Source organism: Haemorhous mexicanus, chromosome 5, assembly GCF_027477595.1.
Source record: "Haemorhous mexicanus isolate bHaeMex1 chromosome 5, bHaeMex1.pri, whole genome shotgun sequence".
Lineage (NCBI taxonomy): Eukaryota > Metazoa > Chordata > Aves > Passeriformes > Fringillidae > Haemorhous > Haemorhous mexicanus.
In genome coordinates, this window is record NC_082345.1 from 54,256,848 (window position 1) to 54,277,762 (window position 20,915).

General features: G+C 36.1%; 1 protein-coding gene across 10 annotated transcripts in view; it reads right to left on the minus strand.

Moving 5' to 3' along the window:
* LOC132327725 (calcium-dependent secretion activator 2) overlaps nucleotides 1–20,915 on the minus strand; it is a 296,530-nt gene that overhangs the window by 111,021 nt on the left and 164,594 nt on the right. For all 10 annotated transcript variants that reach the window (XM_059847194.1, XM_059847193.1, XM_059847195.1 and 7 more), the window contains exons 9-11: nucleotides 10,933–10,999; nucleotides 5,043–5,151; nucleotides 3,691–3,894 (exon numbers count right to left, since the gene is read on the minus strand). In XM_059847194.1, coding sequence (XP_059703177.1) covers nucleotides 3,691–3,894; nucleotides 5,043–5,151; nucleotides 10,933–10,999 — 380 coding nt within the window. The remainder of the gene's footprint in view (nucleotides 1–3,690; nucleotides 3,895–5,042; nucleotides 5,152–10,932; nucleotides 11,000–20,915) is intronic.

Here is a 20,915-nt window from a genome sequence, read left to right on the forward strand (position 1 = left end):
AGAAAGTGGCAGAGAGTGAGAAAGCAGCTGGCCCATACAGTCTGACTGTTGGGCTGACTGACTGGCAGTATTTTGTTGAAGGGCAGACTTGAAGAGGATTGTAGATAGTTTTTACGTGTTCCTGACTAGTACAGAAGAGGGCACACAGGTGACTTACTGGCTGCCTAAGGTGGTGGAGGCTGGTGTAAGCATTTTCTTTCTAAAAGGGAGACAGGGATGGTTGGAGGCAAGCAGGAAATGTACAGAAGGGGAATAGGGAAACATGCAGGGAGGATGGAGTTACTAAAAGGGTATGGTGGACATAAAGCTGAGAAAACTATGTCAAATAAAAAATACCTTTGACTTGTTTGTTTCTAAAAATGTAATTAATTGCAAGAGATTGTCTCATCCAATTTTTTACCCCTCTGAACTCTATGAGGGTGTAGGTTCAGAATGATGTTTGGCTTTGTATTTCTTCATTAAGACATGACAATCCCCTCATGTGCTGCTTTTAACTCCTGGGTTATGAACGAGTTATTAGCAGGGCTAAGCACTCCAGCAGCCTTTTCAACTGTATGAATGTATCTCCTCATACATTGCTCATTAAAAACAGGATCACTTCCTGAACCTTTATGTGATTCAAATTAATATGCTTTTCATTGGTGCTTTCCCTGAAACATTCATGTCCTTGGGAAACTTCTGGCTATTCTACAGTCATGCATCCCTAAAGAGTCTATTCTTTCATTCAACATGCTTATGCAGAACAGTGGATCTGAAGGTCAGTCTCCTTTTCTTGATCATTGCTGACATTAGCCTGTCTTCACTTTTGTTTTGGAGTCACCTAATACCACAACACTGCAATACCAAATTACTTAGAGATGAAAAAATTGACTAGTATACATTTTAGAAGTTGGACAAGTACAACAGTAGTTTGATTCTGTTAAATACCACTTTCAGATGTTTTTCATAACTCTCAAGAAAATTTCAGGATGAAAGAAGATATTTTTTAAGCACAATACAGAAAAATATTGAAACATTTCTCCTCAAGTCGACTTTTTTCTACATCCTGCAGTTTAAAGATATTTAATTTTCTCCAAGTTGTGGAAAATTCTTTTGGACCATTTTATCAGGGCGAGCTGATTTTTCATCTTAGAGGACAAAGAAAATGGGGACAGACTTTTGAGGTTTGAATGTCGTTAACTGACATTTGTTTTGCAAAGCCCAAGCTGGTTTTCTGCTTTCTGTACGTGGAGATGTCATTGTGTGATATACTGCAGAAACTAAAACAATGTGATCTTCTATTGGCTGGAAATGCTTAAATTTTATGTCAATAGGAAACCAGAAATCATAAAAATAGTAACTGACAAATTATCTGTTCAAAACTGTATTTCCTAACACTAAAAATGTACCATAGTAACAAAGAAAAAATTGGAAATTAATTTAATATATATGCCAGCTCTCAAGTACGTGCTGTTATATCTTGATTAAAAATAAAAGACACTTAGCTTCATGTAAACATTTTTTCTAGGGGAAAAGAAAATGAACTTCTTGTGAAACTGAATCTATTTAAATGTGACAAAAGGTCAGCTATAGAGTCTTCTTAGGAGTAAAACTGTGCCTCAAAAAATTCAGCACAGTATATATTTAAAGGAAGTAGGACTCTTGGAAAATTATTTAAGGTTATATCTGAAAACTCCAGTTTCTGAAAGCTCTTAAAAATGGATTAATTTGATTATGCCCATTTCTACCTCATGTATAAGAGACTAAATAAAAAAATTTCCTCATGTAGAGAGAACTGGGGTATTACACAAATCAGTCAAACAATGGTTCTAAATATCAAATTAAATTAAATTCCACAAGTTACTCTGTTGCAAAGAAATTTACGAATTGTTATAAGTTAAGAATGATTTTGTGAATTATTACAAAATATCAACATTGAAGTATATTAAACCCAAAGGAAAATAATAATTTAAACCCAGCATTTTATACAGTTCAGTCATATGAGTTTGCATAAGTAGATACATAAGCATGACAGAAAAATACATGATATTTTAGGCTTTTGAGCTTCCCTTAAAGCATCTTTAAAATAATCCTTACTTTTTCTGTGGTTTCCACCTAAGAACTGTAATACCTCTAAAATAATGTCTAAAATAATATCAAGACGTGACAATCTTGCTGTTTAATTCTTTAACATTATCAGTCATTTTATCTCTGAAAACACAGTTTCAGTATATCCAAACTTGTGATTGTTTTTTGTACTTTTTTCTTTCTATAATATTTGCTGCCCCATGGTCAGAGTTTTCTAGTTGCTTTCACTTGCAGGTAAACACTGTGTCCAAAAACCAGGAGCAGGTCCTTGGCTACTGCTGTCAGTGGTCACTTCTTTTGTACTTTCTAATTGATGCACATGAAGTAGGGACATCAGGCAGGAACACAGTGAACTCCCACCACTGGGCACATATCCAGGGAATTGGGAGAAGGTGAGCAGAAGCAATTCTTGGCTGTTGCCCACCTTTGCTTTTGCAATGTAACTCCCATCCTACTTCACCTGAGTGGCCCCACAATGAAAGATTACTTCACCAAGTGTTTCAGATTAATGCCCTTCCAAATTGCTTCAGATGAAAAACAGATGTCAGTGCTTTTGTGAGATTAAACTTTTTTCAGTAGTCTTGACATTGAAAAGCTCAATGACATTGAGAGCTCCTCAGGATTTTAGATAAATATTACTAAGTTTAACAAGCACATTTTACTGTTTTCTAAAAGTGAACTGATATAAGATTAGAGGATAAAGAGAAGTTCATGAGACTGAGTGATAGCAGGACTGAGGGAAGAGAATGGGTTTGGATCAACCTGCTACAGACTTCAGACACTAAACCAAGTTTAGTCTAAAACATGTCTCCCTTCTATCACTGCACATGTACAGTTATATGAAAATGAAGAAGGATTATTGTATAATAATCAATGATGTTCCAGAAATTTGATGGCTACTACAAAAGGTCATTGGATTGCACTCAGCCTCCGTAACAATGTATAAAAAAAAAAAAGCTTCCTTTGTGCAGATATCTACATGACAGAATAGTTTCAAAGAGACAATATGAATATTTAAAATATGTTTAATATATGCTATCTACCTCGATTTCTCTGAAACCATACTTTCCTCAAAGAAAGGTGATGAAAATTTAAATCTGACTAATTGAAAGAATTTTTATATGTAATTTAATATTACAGTATGTGCTAAAAAAAAATCCAGGAGCCCACCTATGGCCTTTCAACTCACAATGTACTGCAATGTCTGCATAGCAATTTTTTGGTAGCTAATACATACAATGTATGATAGAGCTGACCTAAATCTATAAAAATTGTGAGAATAGATTGATGCTTTTCTATTCAACACTACACTGGCTGGCTAATGAAAAATATAATGCAAACCAAACACCGTCTCCATGGTAATATATGGGTCAATTGTAAGGAATATGAAGCTAATTGCTGTATTTTCATGGATTATAATAAAAATAATGACCTGCAAGTCAGGATTTCCCTTGTTGTTAATAATAATCTGAGTTAAAGAGCTTCTGGCTAACAATGAACGCCTAGACACATTTGCCTAGTGAATAAGTTCTGCTTAATTAAACTTCATTGAGGGAACTGCTACATATTTTACCAGCAAAAAACCAAAACCAAAGCCACAATAGAAAAGAAAAGCCAACTTACAAAGTGGGGATATATCTGTGTTGGCATTGCCTCCCTTAAGATTCATCTTCTGAGCTTGACTTGCAGGAACAGGCTTGTAGGATTGACCTGTGGCTCTGTACATAGCTTGAACCCAGAGTATTCTATCCTGCTCATCATCACTGGCAAATATCACAGTATCGCCCTCTTTAACAGCGTTGAAAAACATCCGACCACCCTGAAGACCTGAAGCAGTAAATAAGAAGGTAATCTTGATAAATACAAGTTACTTCTCAATCACCATCAATGTTTCTTACATTATTGGTTTTACTCAGAGTATGTGTGCGTGTGGAGGGGTGTGCTAAAACATTGTATAGGTATTGATGACCTAGAAATAAGATAAATCTAGAGCTGTAAGGATCAAACGGTAATACACAGAAGTAACGTAAGTAGAATAAATACAGAAATCACAGGAGAAAATATTTACATTACTCCACTTTAAATTCAGCTCCAACTTATTTTTTATTCATCTTTCTGACATATAGAATTTTGCTTTTTTTTAAAAACATATTCTCCTTCCTGGTATTATTTTATTAGCTGGAAATCCCTGCCAACTTTATCTCTTATTGAACAGAGACAGCTCCATATCCTTTATCACTGCTGCTCTTCCTTAGTCCTTTTTCTCATTTCAGTGTTTTTTTCTGAGAGCACACAACGAGAACAGGACACAACAGTCAACGTGGCTGTGCTGGGATTTCTTCATACAGAATTGTTTCAGTTTTCCAAATGCCTTCTGAGTATTTTTTGCCTTCTCAATTATTCTAAACATTGACACAACATTTTAAAAGATCAGTCTTTAATGTCTCAGAAGTCTCCTAATTTCGTAACCCTCCACTGCATAGGCAGAATTGTTTCTCTCTGCATGTGATTTCCCTCTTCTACTTTAATATTAACTTGTGCAGATTTTTCTGGTATCTCCAAATTTATTTTTGATTACTATGAGTAACTTGTCTTTTACAAGCATTGTCATAATTTGTCTTCTTTTCTAAATTATTTATGAATATACTTCACAGTATACTGCCACATGCCACCACTATCTAAAAGAGAAAAGAAGACTAACTAGAATTCACAATTTTCTCCTTGTATTATATGTGATCTTAAAATGTTTCAGGAAACGTTTGTGTAAAGTGTATTTTTCATTAGTCTAAAACAAGCTTATTTCCAAAAGCATGATTTTTCACATCAGAATGTCCTAGTGGAATAATTGCCAAAGAATCTTGAGATTTTTTTCTGCCAAAGAACCTTGGGAGTTTTTGCTGCTTGATCAAAATGAGCAAATTGAAACAGCTATTTTAAACAAATAAATTGTGCTACTTCAAAATAATGGAAAGTACCTGTGTGAGGAGCTGTGTAATCCACAGTGTATCCTTCCAGTTGCATCAGTTCTTGAGGCTCAGACTTCTTTTCTCTGTAACTGCACATTGCAAATGTGTACTGGCTAACCTGAATAAGAAAGGACTTCTTAATGAATGAATTGCATTTCAGAACTGTATAACAAGTGTACCATGGTTTAAATTAGTTTGCACTTCCACTGAATAAATAAATCCCCTCTTTTTTTCCCTTTTCCCAGAAGTATTTACAGTGTAAAATTTCTCCTCCTTTCCCCTTTCTGCTAAAATGAAGGAAAAAAATTCCAAACAAATAACCCACAAACACACCTCTCTGCAGTTTCCTGAAATACATTTTGGGCTGGTGCTTTATGAAAAAATGAAGAGAAGCCATTTAGATTCTGATAGTGAAAATACTTAGTGTTGTGGTACTGACCAAATGACTCAGTATACTGTAAGAGGAAAAAAACCCCTATATTCCAAGAAACTGAGAAAACAAGAACTTTTATGTATAAAAGTACTGTTTGCAGAACGAGTGGCACAATTACCATGAAACTGGAAAAAGGAATGTGTAATCTGGCCCAATCTAGCTAATGAAGGCAAGTATCAGAACCTCCAGTTTGATTTTATAGTCTGATTTCTGTGCCTTTTGCACCTGTGCTCTCACCTAGCCCTGTGCTGCTTGGCTCACTAGATAATGTACCCTGTAGGCCAAGCTGCTTGCAGCTGGCATGGACAACATTAATTACCTGTCATCAAGTACAATTATCAAAAAACTTATGAAGCAATAAGAAGAGAATCTGTCACTAGGTGGTTTTTGACTCTGTAAACAGAATAGAAAATTATAAGGATAGGTGAGGAAAAGCTGACTGGATAGATAAAGAATGATAAAGAAAGAAATGTAATATCTGTGAGGAGAAAAGCAATTGCTGAAATAAAACTGAGATGTTCCCAGTTTTACATGAAGAGCTGGGAGGATTATATGAGATGACCAGAAGAAAGAGCACATCAATCTGTGAGCACTTGAAACTAAAGGGAACTGAATGTAAATGCACCTCTGACATTTTCATCTCCAAGGACTGTAGGATACCTAGCTAACAGACTTGTTTCAAACTGTCTGTCAAGTTATGCTAGGATTTCAAGACAGGTAAGGAGCTCATCTGATATATAATGGATCATTTTTATTTCGTCTGCTGATTGCTCAGCTAACTTATCTAAATTTATTGTTTTAGCTACAACTTCAGGAACCATCCTTTTTGAAGTAATATTTGGACAGCTGATTTCAACTTCATTCATATATTTGCTGGTGCTGTACCTTTAATCTTTCTAAAAGATTGATGCTTTTTGAAAATAAGGATAGAATGATTATTATCTGGGTAATGGTCTAAAAATATTTCATTATTTTATGTATTGGGCTTTTTTGAAACAGGACTATGCTATCTATAGTCCCACAGATATATGTGTGCAGTGCATGGTGACTGAACATTCCTGGCACAGCCTGCACAAGCAAAAGGAACAGATGTAGCAGGTCTCTCTGTAAAATGGTCATTGGGCCTCCAATGCCAAACTGGTGTCTCCAGAAAAACAGCAGGAGTCTGCAGGGGAGAGAAACTAAACATAGCTCTTCTGGTTTTAATTATTTCTTTAGTTAAGCAAAGACAGTTTTACAGAGATAAAAGAGAGACACTGAGAGAGACACTGAGAGAGACTCTGTCAGGCAACTGAATCTGAGCGTCAGCTTTCCACATCAGATTTGGTACATTCACTCAAATGGGCACACCAAGACCACATCAAATATACATAAACACAAAGGACAATCTAATCTACCCCAAAATTCAGATTTTCAGGCCAGAAAGGGACTTCTACAAGCAGCCAGTCCATCCTCCAGCATGACAGGCATAGCAGAATTGCACCTCACTATTTGTGCATTGAGGCCACAGTTTTGCTATCATTCATAGAATACTTTAGAAAATTACCATACTTTGGTTTAAATATTTAAAGATATCCCTGGGCTGACAGAGCAGGGCCTTGCAGACAGGGTCCAGCTGGAAGCAGGACAACCAGCCCCAGCCCCAGCCCTGGGCGCAGGCCAAGGATGGACTGGGATGTGGGGAACTGGAGACCAGCCCTGCTGTGGCATTTCTGGGGCTGGGGACAGTGACCCCAGGAGAGTAAGAGCTGTGGGCAGAGACAGACAGGGCTCGTGGTCTCCTTTTGGAGGGGACCCTGACATGGGGCTCATCCCCAAGCTACACCCTTAGCTCTAGGCCTGGCAGCAGCATCCCCTCTGTCACTGCTTGGGACTTCCCTGCTTATTGTCCCACAACCATATTTGCCCTCGTGGACAAGCATGGAGGGAGCTGTTGGCTAGTCACACAACTCTAAATCCTTTGCAATTAGCATTATATTTAATGAGAGCTTCCTCATTTTTTTTTTTCTTTCTAAACTGAATCTACAATTTTAATTTTTGATACTTGGCACTGTAGTAAAAAAAAGTTTCAATTTATTCCATTTGGTTGAATGAAACAAGCTGGCAAGGACCCACATTCATCTCTCACGTTTTCATGTCAACAGCTCCATACAACCACACTGTATAGGCAATCTGAGCCATCCAAAGGGAAGCTAGTAAACACTAATCATGACAATGCATAAGATGCCCATATTTTTTTTTCAGCCACTGAATGTTTTTGAAGATAAACTTGTGTAAGAGCCGAGCTACGTATCTTTATTCATTTTCAACCTTACCACTATAACAAGACAGACATTATAATGCTGTTGATTTTATTTTATTGAACATATTGCAAATGTGTTCTCTTATTTTAAAGGAACAAGCAGTCACAATCGGCGACTTCATCTTTTTGTTGAAAATGAGGCAATTTGAAGTTCCTTCACCAAAGAAACAGATTAAAAAAAAAAAGAAAATTTTGTTGGGAAAAAAAGCCTCAAAAAAACAAATACAGAACTTGTCTCATTTTTTACACTTGAAATCTCTTAAACCCTTTTCCTTACGGCCATCAGTGGCTGCTCTCAGTTACTACAAAAAGAATTACCAGTACAGTCTGAAATAAGACTTTTAAATATAGATCCATGACTAGGTTTAAGAGTACTATTAGTAGTAAATGGAGCTGTAATCAGCTTTGCCTAAGAATTCAGCAAATTAGCATAAGTACTTCATAGAATAATGAGTACTCAAAAGTCAGGACTATGTACAACACATTCTCAGACAAAACCAGAATCAGTTTGTCCTCTTGAATGATAATCTTGCCAGAATAAGAGGTAATCCTCTTCCTCCAACTGCATTTACTTGAATTTTGGGACTTTCCAGATGTGCAAACACCTGACTATCAGCTGTTCTACCTGTTTTGTAACAAAGAGGGAAACCAAAAACCTATGCATTTATGACAGACAGATAGGTATGGAAGTGTGATTGTGACTTATGAGGAATGCCACTAAGGGATGTCCCCATGGGGCACAAAGACTCTGTTTAATGTGCTGGGAGGAAGGGTCACTGCACACCTGGCAGCTGATTCTGTGGTGTCTGCTACAGGCCATCACCTGGCTGCCCACTCCAGGAGCTTAGCAGCAAGAATTACCCCACGTGGTTTGTGTGTTTAGAAAAAAATTATCCATGAAACAAATGACTGACTTTTCAAACATTTGACCAGGTGAAATTAAAAGGACATAAGTGGATCTGCATTCCAATTACTGGAGGAAGACATCAGAGAGTAAATTAGGTAAAACACATCAGGTCTGACGGAGGCTTTTTACCAACCATGTTACGTCCCTGTCTTTTTCTGGTTTAAATTAATAACCTTTTAGAGAAGTGACTAGATACTAAAGGATAAAAATAAAATAAAATGAAGAGGTTAAAATTTCCAGATACTGTAACCTTTCTATAACATTGACCTGTTCTTTCAGAAACCACTAAAAACTTGTAAAAGGTGCAGCAATAATGAAGGCGCACATTAATCACACCACACTCTGAAAAAGTCAACATTATTCATCTAATGTCACAACTGAGTTAAATTTTCAGTGTGTGTAAACCATACTGGTAGCCTCTGCTCTAGCACTGAATTTCATGTCCTTGATGTTTTACTACTGTAAGCTAAAAGTTAATATATAGAGGAAGACTTGTCAATATGTCAATAATGTATCGATACAACAGACTGGTCCATTACTAAATGCTTATTTCACATGTATTGACTTCAGCTTATTGCCAGTGAATGTATCACAGCAGGACTATATCAATGAGCCAGAGCTGTCTGGACAGTAAATATTGATTTAACGTATTTTTTATATGGCTTTATTGAATTGATAGCTGTTTTAAAATGAAATAGGTGACTAAATCCCATCACAGTAGGAAAATTCCTGTAATATTCTCCTCCAGTATTTCAATTTCAGCATTGAGAGGAGAAAATAGTTAAAATTAACTTGACTGGAATAAACCAGTCTCCCAGATGATGGGTCCATATTGTACGCACATGAAGACTGTGTGTCTCTTAGATGAACAATTTAAAAATCAGATGACACCTGTGGCTTAGAGGAAAAGAACAAATTCATTCTTTCTGTGAAAGGAGTGACAAGTAGGATGAGGGTTGAAGAAAAGCACGAAGGACAAGGGAACGTGTATTACTGTTTTTCTTTGCAACTTGAAATTATTTTCTGTTCACAGCCATGCCTTGACAGCTACCCTATATAGAGATCTTCCCAAAAAATATTAAGAGTCACAAAATTTCCACATCTCTTTACACAGGACCTTGGTAAAATCAGAATCCAAATGAATTCTGTAGACTTAACAGAATCTCCTTCAAATACTCTTAGCTTTTAACATTAATAAAGAACTTGTTCAGTATTGTTTTTTTTTTTTCAACCTTATGATTTTAATCATTTAGAAGTATGAGGAGACCAGATGAGTGTGACTGATGGAGTGATAAAGAAATCAGGCTTTCTGTAAAGCAGTTTTAAAAGTTTTTGTTCTTAAAAAAGCCTCATTAACAGACTTCAGTCTTTGTATGACACGGAGACTCAGAGTTTTCTGTCAATGAAACAAAGGAGAAAGAACAGCATTCTCTGAACTTACTGTGAAGAACATCAAATGTAATCTGAAGACAAACACCAACAGAAAACAATTACTTTTTTCCAAAGACTCCCTAAAATCATTAATTTCTCTGTTTTGACCACTCAGAATCTACTCTTCTATTTATCTCATGTCAATATCACCATTCACTAGCATGTGAAGATACTAACAGTTCGAGTTTGGACAAAAAGTTATAAAATATGAGCACAGCACATTTTTGTGGCCAAGAACAATTACTGAACCATATTTTATGTAACAATTAAATAACTGTACCCGATTTAATGTTACAAGGAAGGAAAAAATAAACATTATTTTAAAAAATCAGAAAAAGTTCTTAATATAAGTATTGTTGCTTTAATTTCAAAGACAGGAAATATTTGCTGAGATAATATAAATTAAACTGCAAGCACAATCCATTTTGTGAAATATGACTTTATTTCAAATTGAGTGCTGGTAAAAAGCTGTCATCAGACTATTACAAGGTCACAAAATTTTCATCCAGAAATTTATAGGTTTCAGTGGAAACATTGCTCAGTGTAGGGACTCATTTATATATTTTTATATATATATATATATATATATATATATATATATATATATATATATATGTATGTGTGTGTGTGTAACTTGGTAACATTTCTGTTTACTAGGTATAAAAATTAAAAAAAAAAAAAAAAAGCTGGATGTCTGTGCTGCAAGAAGCTTGGAGTAGTACTGTATGTGTTACTTGAAGATATTGATTTACAAACTATTCCAGAAATCATACATAATTTACAGTCCAAGATTTATTTTATTGAAATTTCATGGCTGGCTACTAACCTGAACAAGGACAAAATAGCGTTTTTTCCACCGCTTCCAAACCTTCTGTCCTAGAGCATACAAGTACCTGCAAAGGAAATAATAAAGGCAGTGGTTTTCCATTAATAAGAAGCATGACATTAGAAGGACCAAACAAAAATCTGTGTATTAATTTACTTTGTCTACTGAGCTGCTTCTTCACTGTTGTCATGAGTAAAAAGAGATTTTTCTTTTCTTTACTCATATCATAAAAATGCAAAGAGACATTCCTTTTCACTCAAAACGAGACAAAAATCCGAAACAAATGATCATGTTTGCAAAGATTAACCTGCTTATCATATTTTATTTCACTAATTTTATCTGAAAAATAGAAAAATAGCTAAAGTAGATACACAGAAATAATGTTATAGAAGTTGATGTTCCTGAGAGTTTTTATTTCATTTGGTTTCCACAGATTTGCTACTGTTTATTTAGTCTGTGAGAAGTCAGTCCCAGAGATAGTGTGATAAAATGCTCACATAACACAATGTCAGCAGACACACAAGATTAAATTTTTTTTAGAGTAAAGTAGAATCTAATTTCCCAAACAGAAGCACTTCACTATAAAGGCTCTTAGATTACAAAAACTCCTTGTCACTTTAGCAATTTCCAGGCTTTGAATCAGAAGACATAATCCAGAGTATCAACCAGTGAGAAGAGAAAACCACAGATTCTCTTTGGTGGTAGAGAGAACACACTCATTATCCAAGAATTTGGAGTGAATGTTCTGGCATTATAGTGACACTTTTTCTGTCACTGTGGTCATGTTGCACTGTTGGTAACAAAGACAGCCAGAAGAAAAGGATGAGCTGGGAGATTGTAAGCAAGAACCCATCAGTGGTAAGGATCTGCTGCTTAAAGGAGAGCAAAATATTACATATGAGATGCCCCTTCTGGCTGGCCAGCTCCTGTCAGGGACATCTGGTACAGCTTGGCTGGTCACAGGCAGAGCAATGTGCAGACCAATGAATGCTGGCTTCACAGGGCACTCCCCAGAGGATGCCAGTACACACATCATGAAGTAGCTATAATAACTAGGATGGGAGATGGTTGGCCAGAGGAACAGGGCCCTCTCTGGTAAGGGAATATGGCCTGCTGCCCTCTACCCACTTCTGTGCCTTTGCTGCCCAATAGTTTGCACCTCAGTCAAAAAACAGAGCAACACACCAACGTCTTATGTGAAATGAATAAGCAAGATAAAGGCAAAAACTTTTTTATACATGTCCTGGGTGTACTCTCAAAAATATATTCTCCCACAAATAGGCATCACAAAGGACAAATTTAGGTCTAAAGAAATGTTCAGCGTACTGCTTACAATTGTTGCTTTCAGATTATGTAGTGGCTCCATTATTATTATGAAAGCAGAAGAACAGAAGTTCTTCAAGTTCTGCTACACCTGTATTGAAGGTCTACCTTACTTGGTTACTCTGCTTTTTATTTGTATGAGAAGGAAAAAACATTGGCTTTGTGTACACAATCACCAGTTGATGTGGCTTCTTTGAATAGTCCAGATCTTGCCACAGTCTTTTTAACTTCTTAATTCTGTGGCTACTATAAATTCAATGAAAATAAAGGAGTAAGGGTTATACCAAAAATGGTACAAAAAAAAAAAAGGACCTACTAGGGTTTATTTTAAAATTTATAATTTTTTTAAACTAAGGAAGCATTTACCTCACAGACTTAGGGTCACACATTCTCCCACAAAATACAAACTATGTTTTAGAGCATTAGGTTTTAGAGCATTAGGTTTTAGAGCATTAGGTTTCCCCAAAGCACACAACACTGCTATTGCCATGCTAATCTCTTTACTATTGTCAAAGGGTGGAGAGGAAATAAATTATGAATTTCACATAACCTCGAAGCTTAATGACCTGAGAGAGAAAAGTAAAAAAAGTCCACATGTAGCCTTTGGTCTCTCTCAGTCCTAAGGCTGCCCTGTTCTTCATGGTGATTCAACCACTGCATCCCCTAGAGTATCATTAAGGTTTTTTTGATATATGTGAGAAGGCAACTGCCCCATTTTGAAACCCCAGTTGAAAATCCACAGTCCTGCAAAGCTACAGTACAAAGATATCCTGACCATGTTCCCATCCTCTTGGCATGTCTTCAATGACTGTAAAGAAACCATAGATTAACAAAGACTTCTTGCCTCTTGCACATCAGAAAATGAGTAACCCAACCTTAGAAACTCACTCTATGCAGATTCTTTCTCATTATTAACTGATCCCGCTCCAGAAATGTGCTTTTAAAATAAGAGGACTTAAAAGAACATTTTTTATCAGAGAAAAAGTGATGTTTTTATATTACTTGGCTGCCTTTTAAATTGCTCTTCATGTAAGACACACCACCTATAGTTCTGCAGTACAGGCAGAAATAATATAATACACAGTAAATTCAAAAGTATAAAATAATAAAGCACAAAAAAAAGAAATTAAATAGCAATGTGCACTTTTATTCCTCCTATAAATCACTTCTAAATAAGAGCTTCCTTGGGAGACAAAGGAGTGGAACATTAACTACCCAACTTTAAAATTCACAGATCTTAAAACCAGGTAACAAAGAAAATAATATTCATGACACAAAGCTGGGATTTAGTATAGAAATGAAAAGACTTAGGCTGTCTGGTTTTACAAATCACTATAAACACACAGGTATGTTATTAATCCCTCTTCCAGTGCCATCTCTAATGGTACCAGTTTTTTTCTAAAGTTTCAGCCATTTACAAGGGATACATCCTGTGCTCATCTTAAGTGTGTTTGCTCCTGAAAGATAAAGAGATTAATTCTTAGTCAAGAGTCTAACATTTTTAGGTGGAAGGACCAACTTAGGCTACTAGAGTCTTCTTTGAGCCTTTCTTTCTCATTCATTGGAAGGAAAAAAAAAGAAAAAGAAAAAAAAAAGGAAGCACAGGACCTAAGAATCTTGAAGAACCTTCCTATATTTAGACAGTAACATCTAGGATCTGTAGAAACTGCAGTTGAGGTCTAGAACCGAAAAAATCAACAATAGCCAATTTTCACAATTAAATGACACCTGGGCTTCACAACTGGAGCAGAAAATTAATAGGCTAACAGATTCAGAAGTGAGCTGTCTTAGAGCTAAGTTGAAGAATGTTCTATTTTTAAGATGGACAAATGTGTAACTTTTCATGAGTCTCAAGTACAGGCCAGTGCTGCAAACCAGAACAGAATCTCACAGTCATGAACTCCCAGAGCTGCAGCTTGCTGTTTCCCTACCCATAAGTGTATCTGCATTCACCCAGAAGCCACAGTCACTCTCTCCATCCAAAATAATGTACACAAAATGCACAGCATCAGTTGCTCAGACTATTTTAAACATCCTCAGCAGCAACAAGAAACACAGAATGGCCATTCATTCTAACACTGTACCTTTAGGCAAAAGATTTTGTGCAATACAAACAAGAAACTGATATTCAGAAGTGCCAGTTCCATATCTCTAAACACTAAGCACACTATTTGCTTCAATTTTTCTTGCTCTCATTCGGGTTCCAAAGTTGAGATAATCTAAAATAATCCTTGAATTGTTAAAGTTCAGCCATATACAGGGAAAGAAGACACTGAAATACTTCCCCTCTATCTGAACACTATAATAGTAACTGCTAAGATTTGTTTTGACTTCTCTTTAAGATCATGTTTTGAGAATGTTTAATAAATATTCTGACAAGGAGAAAAGATTGGTGTTTTCATGTACATTGAAACATATATAGATGACAGACTTCTATTCTGTAAAAATATATAATAAATGAAATATGTACACATAACATCTATGTCTGTACACATGCACATTAGAAAGTATGTTCATAGTCACTATGCATGTGTGGTCGCCTTCTTCAGTTTTCTTATATTACTCACATAATTTCCAGTAACTTAGGACTATTATACCTGCTTTTACTAATCACACAGAAAATGTAAGTCATTAAAAGTATCACCCCAATATGAAGATTTTCTAACATGTTTTGTAGTAACATGAAAATGCAAACAAATGTACAAACAATGCAATCACTTTTCTGAGACTTTTTTTTAAAAACAATCTTTTGCAATCTTCTTTTCTTCAATATTATTTAATACTGCTTTTTTTTCTCTTCACTCACTCCCAAATGAAAAAATAAAAATTGGATTTGTATGAAGTCACAGAATTACATGATTATACCTCACAATGCTTACAACATGGCACAAAACCCCCCTCCCATTTAATATTTAAAGTTAGTTTTCCTGGAAAACAAATAAAATTACAAGAAATTACGTTTCCACTACAAAACACAGGAACACCTGGATAAAAATGTTTTATATATCATCTCTTCTCAGTCAGTATCATTTTCTTCTCCACAAACAGAACAAATAAAATGAGCAAACATTTTCTTGTAAAAGTCTGGGCATAACCACGTTGCAATTACACAAAGTTTGTATATCTCTCAAAGTGCATTTCCTTGCGCTACCAAAATGCAAAACCACGTTGCTAAATATTATAGTTCAGTTTCAGTTCTGTGATGACATACACAGGAAGGAAGATGGCAGCTTATTTCCTATAAGTCCTCACCTCACTGCGAGAGTGCAGGGTTCCACTTTTTGATGAAAAAAATCAGCACTAATGAATAGCTGAAAAAGCATAATTGTGTGGGGAATACCGGAGCTATTCACTGAGAGAGAAATGAGAATGGACTTACTCCTTCTACAGAGATCATTTTTAGACCAGCCTTTTTATTCTAAGGAATGAAGCAATCTATCTACATTTTGAATGATAAATTCTCTACTTGTAAAAGGCTTCATTTATCACAAACAATGAAAAAAATATAGAAAGAAAAATCAATACGTGTAGCAGTTTAGTCCAGCAAAGGCCTTTCTTAAAGAGAAACCTCAGTCAAGGTTGAAAGAGCAATTAATGCAGTCTCAAAAATCTGGGCCACTCTGATAGAGTTCGGTTAACATGTGGCAGAAGTAATCATCCACTTGTGAAAATGATTTTCAGTTCATTCTCAAACACCTTTCAGACACTCATGATCCCATTTAACTGACAACAATACAGGCTATCCGTGGGCATCACTGCACTCGCTGAGAGAGCCAATGGGGACCAAATGCCCACAGGCACTTTCAGTCATCCCCGCGCCTTGCATAAAAGGAATCTTCCTTGCACTGCATTCCTCCTTTTATTTAACCCTGCAAGATTAAGAAATTTTTTTGTTTTCAGTTGAGGACGAGGAGAAAACTGATTCAAGACAACAATATGACCTGGGTCATAAGAAACCTTGCTGTAAACATTCTCAAATTCATTTTAGTCCTTTCTGTGCTCTTGAGAAAGAGAACTAAATAAGCCTTCAACAGATGGAATGAAAAACAATCACCATAAACTACTGTAATTATGCCTGCTAAGAATAAAGAAACGCTGAAGAATGTCAAGTAATAAAAACATCACAGCCACAGAAAACAGTTCCATTTACTCTAATAAGCAAGATACTCGTAGCACGAACAGGAAAATGTGTGGCTTTTTTCCCTGCTAAACACTTTTCACTTACAGTCTAAATGGTTTTAAGACTGCTGGAAGACCTGATATCCCTAGATTCTTAACAGTGATATCTTACTGCACTCCAGTGCTTCACCATTTGTGAATATGCATGCCAGTACTTATGGAACATGAGAGGTAACTACAATGGGAACTCGAGAATTATTAATCTATGTCATATCATGAAACCTATTTGGCATGTAAATGTGAGTGTTTGTCAAGACAGAAAAACATTCTTTAGCCTTGAGAGAATTCCAAGCAATAAAAGAAATAAATCCTTCAGATGCAACATAAATGTAGAAAGCACTCTGTTTCTAATGTAATCTAATTGCAATGTAAATAGGGAGTGCAGCACTGCTGCAAAACAGCTGGTGCTGAGGAGCTGACATCCACCCTCTGTGCTTTTTGAGGCAATTTACTTTGGACCAGCTCTGAACTGAACCCATGGACAAAACAGCCACCAGTGTTTTGCAGAATAACAAACCTGAAGGTGATCTCTACGTTTAATTTCATCTAAAAAGACAACAGACTGTGACGACACAAGCACAGAAAGCAGGAGCAAAGAGACTGGTTTTCAAAGGGAAAACCTAAATTTAAATTCTGATGTTGAAGTAGTAGAAAAAAATTCAATTGCACTGCTCTCCCCTAAGCTTTCACTTTGGCTGTGGAAACAATTCTTAACACTGACAGACCTTAAAGAACTTGCAAGCATCGTGAGCACCCGGAAGCAGCTGGGTGTCCAGCCTAAACATCTCTCCATGCCACTGGAAGTACACGGCACTGCAATCAGATAGAAAAGACTGATGACCTTTTTTCCAGCCAGGCAGTGACATTTTTTGTGATCTAGAAAACCTAAATTGCTGAGAGCTTGTTTGCATGAAAAATTGACTTCTGTTTCTAGGTCAAACACATCCACTGATGGAAACAGTCAAAAGGTGTTGAAAACTTTGGTGGTAGAAGATGGTAAGAGCAGAGAGCTCAGGAAAGATACTTGATTATCTCTGACTGGTTATGTACTCCTCTTCACTGCCATTTTGTACTGATATAATTTAAATTTCATAAAGAATACAGACCTCAGCAGAGTTGTTTTTTTAATAAAACATGTGAGAAGAATGAGATACATACATTTTCATTCTAAAGACAGTATATTTTAAGTATTTTCATAACATGTTTTGTAATTATCATGAGTAAGTATTTTAAGGTACTTATGAATTAGTATAAAGTGGTATATCTAAGCTAGCAAAGGCATGAGAAGGCATGTTTGACTTGGTATCCCTATTTGTGATTTGAAAGGAAGGACAGAAATTATGATAATGAATAAATCTAGCACTTTCTTTTAATTTGTGCACACAGAAGATGCTTTTTCAGAATGATATGATATTTTCAAACAACTTTTAAAAATTCTTGATAGCTGGATTTTTAAAAAAAAAAAACCTAAAGGAATTAAATTAAAACCACCACTTAAAAACATCACCAAAGCTTTGAAACAAATCAGTTTAGCAAGTTCTCACTTACATAGCATTATTCTCTTAATAGGAGCATTACTTGACACTTAGTCAAGTGCTTTATAAACCAAGCAATTACTCCTTACAACATGTCCAGTGCAGGAGGTTAGTATTTCCACATTAATTTCTGTTGGGAGAGAAACCGAAGTGGAAAAGAGCAAAACTGTTCAAAACTTGAGGTCCTAGTGCACCAGAAGAAACACTCAGGAAAGCCTTACAACAGCCCTTATCTTCCAGAAGCTGGAAAATGCATTTCAGAAGCTTGTGAATCTGTTCAGCCTTTTAACTGTGAGTCAAAACATGCAACACATTTATGATTAAAAAAAAAAAAAAAAAAAAAGGGGGGGGAAAGAAAATGTTCCAAAGGAAAGCAGCAAATTAAATGTATTTGTCTTTGCAACTTCACTCCGCCATTTTCAGTGATCATGTTTCCTTTGTATTTTGTAGGGATCCAGTGTAAAGTGCTTGGGGTATATTTCCTCTTCAGAACTTTGCAGATTACCCTTTGGAAGCACCCTTCTGTCTCCCTGGGCTCAGTGCAAAGACTCCTAACTTAGCTGTTGTAATTAGTTGTGTGAAAAGAGATGATATGAAGGAGGTTTTCTCTACCTAGGAATCACGGAAAGTCAACCATGTGGCATTTGTGGAAAGTGTTTGCTATTTGCTGCCTGACAAAATTATTTATTTTAAAGCACAATTCAGAAAAATAAACCTGTTTGCTCTTTTCAGCCAATTATAGGAGGTAAAACTTCTGTGGATTACCTAAAAATGAATAGAGATGACATTGACTACAGAGATTTCAAAATGTTTGGCACACTTGGCAGAAAACAATGCTTTATAGTTGTGGAACTACAGAACTATACAGAATGAAAAGCACTACAGTACAATTTAATCAACAGGGGCAAAAATGGAGTTACCTTTTTGGAATTCATACACAATCTCTTAAATAGCAGTTTCTCCCCATGTTGCAGAAATAAAAAGCTTTTTATTGGGAACTATATGATTTTCTTCTGGATTGAAATTTTGACACTTCATGCTCTCATACACTGGGAACACTCTCATACACTTTTAACTTGGCAGACTTCATGCAAACATTGGATCCAATGAATACCACTTTTCTTTCTACCCAGCACACAACAGCAAGAAAACACAATGCTGTTGTGTATCAGTGGTGTGGACTGTCTCCTTCATGTCTTGAGCACCTCTATGGAATGTAGGAACAGTGCCAGACATTAATTTCCACTCTTACACAGCAGTGCCACTGCTGAGGCTTGTTTCCATGAAGTCAAATCAGTTACATTTCATTGTGCATTTTAGGCATTCCTGGACAGGCTGCGAAAGAGAAATTTAATTCCAATGAATGTTTGCACGTGCCAAGAGTCATATCTGGCTCAGAAAGTCCTTTATCTGCAGATGGGTGGAGTATCAAAGAATACTGAAATTACTCTTATAAAAACTTTCCAAGTCATCTGATGCTGGCCATAGTGGAAGACAGGTTAGAAGAACATTTGGTCCAAGAAGTAAGGCTAATCTAATATTCTCATAGAGTCAATATGCCTCAAAAAACCTACTGGTGCAGAATGACACCTGTAGGTTATCCTTTCATCAAAAACTAGATTCAAAAAACTACTTTTACACCCCTGGCCATCTTTTGATGACAATACCGGGGTAAAAACAAGGAAGAAGGCTCTCATAGTATGACCCAAGAAATCAGTTATCTGAAAACATCAAGTTTTAAAACACTTTCATATACAGAATACATTTAGAATTTTAAAGATGCCAGAGAAACAGACTTCTGACTCCATGTCACTTTGGAAGAAACTTCTCCAAAAGAACACAGAAGTGGACACTCAGAAACACTTTCAGGCCTATGCCTTGTTCTCAACAGGACATGAAAGGAAGCATGCAGCTATATATTCCCACAGATTCCTCATATACTCACACTGATACTGTCCCTAGAAGCTTCTCCATCTAGAAATGGTGTCTCTGTGTTTGCAACTTTTGAATGGGTTTTTGCTTAAAATTATTTCCGTAATGATTTTCTCAACCATTTTAAACTTTTAAAATCTACACCCAGTAGCACAGTTCCACATCTCAACTAGCTGTGCCTGAAAGCAGCTTGTACAGGTCATACCAAAACTGGCACCCACTAGTACCACTCAGCAATTGTCTTGTGGCACTGGAAGAGACAGACTTCCGTGTACAGGAATATGTTTTAGAATCATTAACACAATTGGATGTTTGTTCTTAGAAATGCCATACACAAGCAAATTCCTGATTTCTGCAGGACTTATACCAGAAAACAACAGAAATGCATCACTGAAAAATATATCCCCTTTAAGAAAGTTCCTTATGCATTTCTTCAGGTATTAAGGATTTTAAAAATTGATTGATATAATTAGGAAAAAAATTCCTAAGATGGTTTAGGTTTGGGTGGTGGTTAAGGAAAAAAATAAGAGCTATGCAAGAAAGACATAAGCCTATAAAAACAGCACGAATTTCCTCTTTGTCTGAAGTTCTTTATCATAACAAATATGTAGAAAACAAAACATTCAAATGCTGTTCTCCCACTGGAGTTACTAAACTGGAACTGATTTGTGACTGGAGCTGTAGGAGTTTAGGAATACAGAACACTGCCTGTGAGGGAGCATCAGAGCCATCTACTGGGGTCAGTCCATTGCTGCTGCACAGGCTTGTCTGACAATTGTCTTCCCGAAACTTCAGTGATATTCACCTACAAAACTGCCATTAAATAATTTCCTTTTAAAATCCATAAAATCTAAGAGAAAATAGAAGCTGTGGTGCTGACGGATTGGATGTGAGTAGAGGTAAGAAGTAAAACTTCTCCTTACTTCAAGTTTTAGAAGTACTTTTTGAAAAATGGCATTTATTTGCAAATAACCCAAATGAATAAAATGTCTTCTATGGGTGTTTAGATGATCA